This window comes from Triticum urartu, chromosome 5, assembly GCF_003073215.2.
Source record: "Triticum urartu cultivar G1812 chromosome 5, Tu2.1, whole genome shotgun sequence".
In the NCBI taxonomy this organism is placed as follows: domain Eukaryota; kingdom Viridiplantae; phylum Streptophyta; class Magnoliopsida; order Poales; family Poaceae; genus Triticum; species Triticum urartu.
The window spans coordinates 563,020,150-563,027,075 of NC_053026.1; the positions used below are offsets into that span (position 1 = coordinate 563,020,150).

The following is a 6,926-nucleotide window of genomic DNA, read 5'->3' on the forward strand; positions in this document are numbered from 1 at the left end:
CTTTGGCTGGAGATTATCCGATCCAAGTACTTGCGGGGCCAAGCCTCTGGCGTTTTGTCAATGCTTCAGGGCCTCCCAATTCTGACAATCTATAATTCAACTCCTTTCGGTTCTCCGGATTGGTACTTCGATTTTTGTAGGGTCTAGCTCATCCACTCTATTTTGGATTGACCGTTCGATGGGTGATATGTCGTTTACTGTCCGCTTCTCGGAGATTTTCTCCATTTGCTCCTTACCCTATATCTCGATTGAGGCTGCCATTATTGATCTTGGGAGCCATGCTTTTCGTCATGCGTTTGGCATTGCTGAACAAGATGCTTGGAAGGGCCTCTTGGAGTGTGTGGCCCTTCACACCCCGAGTTCCGATCGGGACCAGGTCTCCTGGCACCTTCAATCCGGTCACCGGTTCTCCACTAGATCCCTCTACCATGCCATTGCTCCCTTGACTAGCCAAGAACCCTTGATTTTACTTTCGAAAATGAAACTCCCCTTGAAGATCCGGATTTTCATTCGGCGGTGGATTCATGGTCCAGTACCTTCAGGGGTAGAGGTACTCAAACGTCATGGACCGGATGATGGTTTGTGTCCTCTTTGTGATACGGCACCAGAGGACTGAAATCTATCTTATTCTGGTGTGTTTTAGCGTAATTCTTGTGGAGTTGCTTCAGGGAAGTGGTAGGTGGTGCCACACCAGCTTACCTGACCTCTTTGAGGAATTGATGGCCTACCGGTAGGGACGCGCCACATTATGTGGATTGGGATCGGGGCCCTTTCTTGGATCCTTTGGACGATTCATATAATTAGCTAGTTATCAAACGCTTTCCGTTGCGACGCCCGATCGATGTGATATATAAATTTTGTGGCTTTATACAAATTTGGAGGCCGCTTAGCAGCACCGCGGATCACGCAGCCATTGATGTTCTATTGGTTGGCTGTGCGTCATTTTGTGGTTTTTTGCTTGTTGAGTTGGGGCCCTCAAGATGGATCTGTTCCTATGTTTCATTTGTACTCTGTGAGTTGTTTTCATTCTTTCTTTTGTTGGTACCCGTCGTGGTTCCATTTGTTAACTTTGGATGCTTATGCCCTATGGTGCTTTATTTATAAAATGAGGCGTAAAGCCTTTTTTAGTTGGTGCAGGTATGGTACTCACAAATGGTGCAGGAGAGGTCATCATTGCCTCCTGTCAACTGTTGTTCTACTAAAACGAATACACTTGATTTTTTTTGAGAAAGAAATTACAAATGCAACGCTCACATACACACGAACACTCATCATTATGAACATACACACGCATACCCTACCCCTAGGAGCATCTCTGAAAGACTGAAGCGGCAAACCTTGAGATTGACAAAGTCACCCGATGCACTTTCCAATCGATGCGAACATCATCTCCCGCTGAACACACATCTCCGGAATGCCTAAAATAAAATTCAGAAAAATGTGAACACCCATGTCAAGTCTGAGAGACTTGAACTTTGATGGGCTGGTTCCACCAAAAAAATCTAACCATCTAAGTTTACACTCAATTTGCTATTCGTATGCATATCTTACAAACTCACACTCCCTACACATCCATCCCCACAGTGTTCTCACTAACCACAAGGACGCCGTCCGTCTCCTTTTTCGTGGTATCGTTGTCCCCCTCAGTGGGAGCCACAACCACTGACGTGTTGGGCTTGTACTCGTGCTGCCTCGCAATCACCACGAACACAACGAAGTTGACCACCCCAAGCACAGCCAGCATCCAGTAGAACAAGTCAAGCCTCCCCCTATCCAGGTTATTCCGTATCCATGCCCCTCTTGTCACGGTGTGGACAAGGAAAACGAGGAAGCTACTCAAGAAGAACCCCATAGACAACGTGACCAGAAAAAGGCCCGTGCTCATGGACTTCATCCTCTCCGGCGCCTCGCGGATGAAGAATTCGAGCTGCCCCACGTACGCGAACGCCTCGCCGGCGCCCACGATGAAGAACTGCGGCACCAGCCAGAACGCGCTGATGGCAACTTGCGACTCCCCGTTCGCCGCGTCGCGGCGCATCTTCTCGACTAGCGCGGCCACGACCATGGCCACGGTTGCGAAGACAAGGCCCGTTCCTACGCGCTGGAGCGAGGTGAGCCCCTGCGCGCGGCCGGTGAGGCGGGCGGCGAGCGGCACGAGGAAGCGCTCGTTGAGGGAGGTGAAGAGGAGGATGGAGAGGAAGAGGAAGACGGAGAGGGAACCGGCGGGGATTTCGAAGCCGGCATTGAGGCGACGGTCCATGCGGGTGGCTTGCTCCACGGAGAATGTGGTCATCTGGGAGTATATTGTCCAGAAGAGGATGCAGGTGGACCAGATAGGCATCAACTTCACCACCATCTTCACCTCCTCCACTTCCGTCATTGTTGAGGTTGATGCCTGCTCCTGCTTTTTCGGAGTTGCGGCCAGGTCGACTTGATCCATCACTGCAGCTTTGTCGAGGCACCTGCATGGGGATCACAAAAGTTAATCATGCACATTTTAAGCAAAAACATGGACAAATATCGTATATAATAGCAGTCTTGATAAATCTCGGTCGATTGAGACTTCGTTATGTCTCGGTCGATGATACATTGATAAGACAGTCTATCTTAAACCACCCCACATGATTTATTTTTTCTCTATTTTTGGATCTGGATCCATTTGAGTTTGGAGCAGAAGATCCATGTACCCGAGTTATCCTTTTTGTTAGCTTCCCTGGCAACTCCATCTCAACGTCGACACAGACATGACACGGGGACAAGTGGCGTGCTCGTACTAGCGGAAGAGTACACATCATAATTATGAAGTCCTAGCTGTCCCGGACGAACGGTGCTAGTCCACAGTCCATGTTAACCATGGGAAATTATGTGGCTGATATCCAAAACACCATTTTGTTTATTTCGAATGAAATAAGATAAAATGATGATGGAAACAACGAACGATCGAGCAGTGATATTTGATATTATAATACGAACAGCTAGCCACATGCATATGATCCTACTCAGACAGCAAGTAGCACATCTTGTCAGCATCTTTAGGATGGAAATGGCCCATCCACCATTATTATTTTTGTGTGGTAGCGTTTACAATTTCGGTAACAGAAAATTTTGTATCTCATGCATGTATCCAAAATTTAGGTAATTTAAAAAGTGGATTTCAATCTATCAAAATCGACTTAACTTTAGTAAAAATTGGTCAAATTCAAATATTGTTTGAACGAACTTCATTAACATGCTTGAAAATAGCACGTAGTTACTCGTCGGCATCTAGTTAGTGCAAATGGCCTCCAAAAAAAGTGATGTAAACATGGTTTTCACTCAGTGAGATTTCGATGAAATTCACTGAATTTCATTAATTTCAGCAGACATTGAAATATCTACCTTCTGGCCAAAATATTTCAGCAATTTTTCAGTAGTACACATGAATTCAAATATTTTTCAAATTATTTTTCAAAAAAATTCAAACATGTAATTGAATTCAGGTTAATATTTCAGCGTTTTGACCGAAATGCAAACTGAAATCACTGATATTCACTGAAATTCGGTGATTTCGGTTGGTGCTGAATTTTTCTTGAAATATAAATACTAATAATTACCTGAGCCTGTCAGTATGGGCCACCTTGGCCGTGTGGAATCCATTGAGCTCATCGGCATTGGCAGGGGTCGGCAGCTTGCGCTTCTTCCACGCCGTCCACAGCACCCTACCGATGACCGTGAGCGGGCTCCCCGCCGGCCGCCGGTACCTGTACTTGGACGTCCCCGCCACGAGCACGACGACGCCGAGGGCCATGGCGGCGGCCGACACGCCGTAGCCCCAGCCCCGTCCGACGTTGTCCTGCACGTACACCAGCACGGTGACCGCGAACAGGGACCCTAGGCTGATGCAGAAGTAGAAGCGGTTGAAGAAGAAGACCATGGCGCGCTCCTCCCGCGGGTTCCGGCCGTCGAACTGGTCCGACCCGAACCCCGACACGTTGGCCTTGAGCCCCCCCGCGCCGGCCGCGATGACGTACAGCGCCACGTACAGCAGCGTCAGCTGCCCGCCGCTCGCCGGCACGCACTCGTGCCCCTGCGCGCCCCGCGCGTCCACGCACGGCGGCGGCCTCATGCTCGGCACCACCGTGTCCACCGCCAGCAAGCTCACGCCCTGTGTTGGTCCATCGGTTAGCGACGCAATGCATGCAGAAGCACGGTACAAGTGGAAGTGGATGCGTGTGGTAGGTTAATTACTGCGGCGGCGATGGTGGCCGAGACGGCGATGGTGAGGTACCGGCCGAGCTTGGCGTCGGCGAGGAAGCCGCCGACGATGCCTAGGAGGTTGAGGGTGCCCATGAAATTGGTGACGATGGTGGCAGATTTGGCGTTGGAGAGGTGCAGCTCGCCGACGAGGTACGTCACCAGGTTCATGGATATGCCCATCACGCACACACGCTCCGCAAGCTCCGTCCCTGCAACAGCAAGTCCAGATTAACGCCATTGATGGCTTTACACGCGCCCTGAGCTCATTAATACAGCCTTCAAATTCAAGTGCGCCGGCTGAATGCGGCGCACATGACGGCGTACGTATACGTACCTAGGATAAGTCCGGCTCCGAGCCATCCCCCGGTCTTGGATTTGTCCACCGGGTTGCCGCGGAAGTCGACGGCATCATCGGCGTCGCTGTAGCCGCCATGGCCGCCGGCAGAAACCTGCATGTGTTTGCACAGAACCGTGAGCAACTCGCCATGCAATCTCATGCAGATAACTAATCATCCTCATGCAAGCATGTGCATGCCCACCCAGCTAATGTCTGGGCACTCACCATTGCCGGTGCTAGCTTGTGTACGTAGACAGGGAAGGAGGAGAGGAACGTTTGTGTTGTGAGGCAGGCTGAGAGGATGAGCAAGAGATCGATGATTTAAGCTCTCGTGGTTGTGGTTGATGCTGAGTTTCGCTGGTTGCTTGTCTGGATTAACTTCCGTTTTCTGGCCAGGTAGCGCGAAAAAGAGAAAAAGTGGAGATGATCTAGCGGCAGTGAGCGGGCAGGGACTGGAGGATGTATGCTGGCCACGTCTTTGCCATCGGACGGACAAGTAAGATGATGACCTGGGCGGTTGCGTGGTTTGTGACTTTGTGGTGGGTGGCTCTGGCTTGGCCAACATTTTCCGTGTAAGCTTTCTCCGTGTGGATTATGGACTCCGTACTATAAGCATATTCCGTACCGGTCCACCCGTAGGTGTAACACAACATCAGTATTTTTGAATGATGTGAAGATTGCTCACCACGCCTGCCTGCCGCGCGGTAGGTGTAACATCAATATAATCCTAAACGTGCGGACCTATTACTTGAGTTTTATGCCCTGTTCGATAATCACCCACTCACGAAATCTCCGGAGCGAGGAAACTGCAACTCCACCATTTTAAACTACATCTCCGCCAACTCCGCTCCCGGAGGTGTGGAGCGGAGCGATACCGAACAACGCCTTACTCTCTGGCTCTCTGCCCCCCTCTAATTTCAGCCGGTGCAGGCCCCTGTCACCAATCCTACTGACCCATGTTAATAGATCTGTTAAATACATAACAAAGCCCCCATAGCTCTATCATTACTCGTGTAAGATTATCAACTCCGTGATAGCACTTTTCTTTTGTATTTTGTTTCTCGAAAAACTTGTAGCTAAACCTGGGTGTATTGCACCCTTGATGATTTGTGGCTTCAAATATGCATCAATATTTTAGAAATGCATGTGTTTATGGCCAATGAGCGGCTCACATTATGTCACACATACGGGATAACTTGCACGCAAGATAGGCCACTTAGAGTTCTCATTTTTATGTAAAAAGACTGTAATCCCCTATTTAATAGTTTTGTAGCCATATCTCGCCATACTACAGTGGTAGTAGTGAAGACGTAGGGGTTAGCCGAGAGAGTTAAGTTGGACAAAAGAGGCATGATGGAGAGTTTGGCTTGGTGGCTTTGGAAGCACCAGAAATGGGTGCATCTTTGACAGGCTAACACCCCTCCATCTCGTGCCTGGTGCAACAAATCCAAGACGACGCATGCCGATGGGCCAAGGCAGGGGCCTTCAGGTGAGATAGTTTGTTGCCCGAGAGATAGGCTTTTGTTATGGTGGGCAGAGCATCCCATGTCTCTGCTCCGGTCATTCACCTTTGTGCCATCGTCAATGAGCACGTGTAAGCGATGACCGTACGTCTGTACCATGTACACCCAACTCTTAGGGTGTGTTTGGTTCGAGAACGAAGTGGAATGGAATGTCATGGTTTCATTCCATTGGAATAGGTTGGCTCCGTCCTTGTGTTTGATAGGGGCAATTCACAGGAATGGAATGGTTACATTTCGGTGTTTAGTTTCTGAGATGGAATGGAATGAATTTGTTGATTGCACCACTCAAATTATTGACTTTGGCATCAAGTACAAACAGGATACATGTAATAAAAAATTGTCAAATAAATGCTAGTTATTCCGTCATACACATGTTAAGAATCTGTCAAAATACAAATATCTACATGTCAAAAATCTGTAAAAAATACAAGTACCTACATGTCCAAAAACTGTCAAAATACAAGTCATCCATCTACATATTGAAAATCAAGCTTGTCGTGATTAGGAAAAGGTACCAAGGTGTTGTGATTAGGGATAATACAAGGCATCCACCCCTAAACGGTTCCAAATCTTGTTGTGATAGCTACGAATGAAATCAATCATTGTCGTCGCCGCTTGCAGCTACTTGCCCAATCGCCGGCCAGCGCCAGAAATTCGCCACCGAGGGGCTTGCGAGGTGCAGCCGCTCGTTGTATTCCAGCTTCAGCTAGCGGAGAACCGCAGCGATCCGGCGCGGAGCTTGGGCAAGGAGGCCGGAGGCCGGCGGAGCTCTGGTAGGCGATAGAGAGAGGCGTTGCCGGAGAGTGAGAGACGAGGAGACGCGGCGCCGG

At 49.2% G+C, this 6,926-nt stretch overlaps 1 protein-coding gene across 2 annotated transcripts; it reads right to left on the reverse strand.

The window, feature by feature from the left end:
• Positions 1-1,196: 1,196 nt before the first annotated feature.
• Positions 1,197-4,959, reverse strand: LOC125510755 (protein NRT1/ PTR FAMILY 6.4). 2 transcript variants are annotated; one of them, XM_048676011.1, is made up of 5 exons: positions 4,799-4,959; positions 4,571-4,685; positions 4,228-4,445; positions 3,594-4,144; positions 1,197-2,462 (listed from the first exon to the last, which is right to left on the reverse strand). In XM_048676011.1, the coding sequence occupies exons 1-5, from the start codon at positions 4,799-4,801 to the stop codon at positions 1,565-1,567; spliced, it is 1,785 nt and encodes a 594-aa protein (XP_048531968.1). In that variant the 5' UTR covers positions 4,802-4,959; the 3' UTR covers positions 1,197-1,564. The 2 variants fall into 2 exon arrangements, with proteins under 2 accessions (XP_048531968.1, XP_048531967.1); XM_048676010.1 differs by lacking the exon at positions 4,799-4,959 and having other exon boundaries at positions 4,571-4,691.
• Between the last annotated feature and the right edge of the window lie 1,967 nt (positions 4,960-6,926).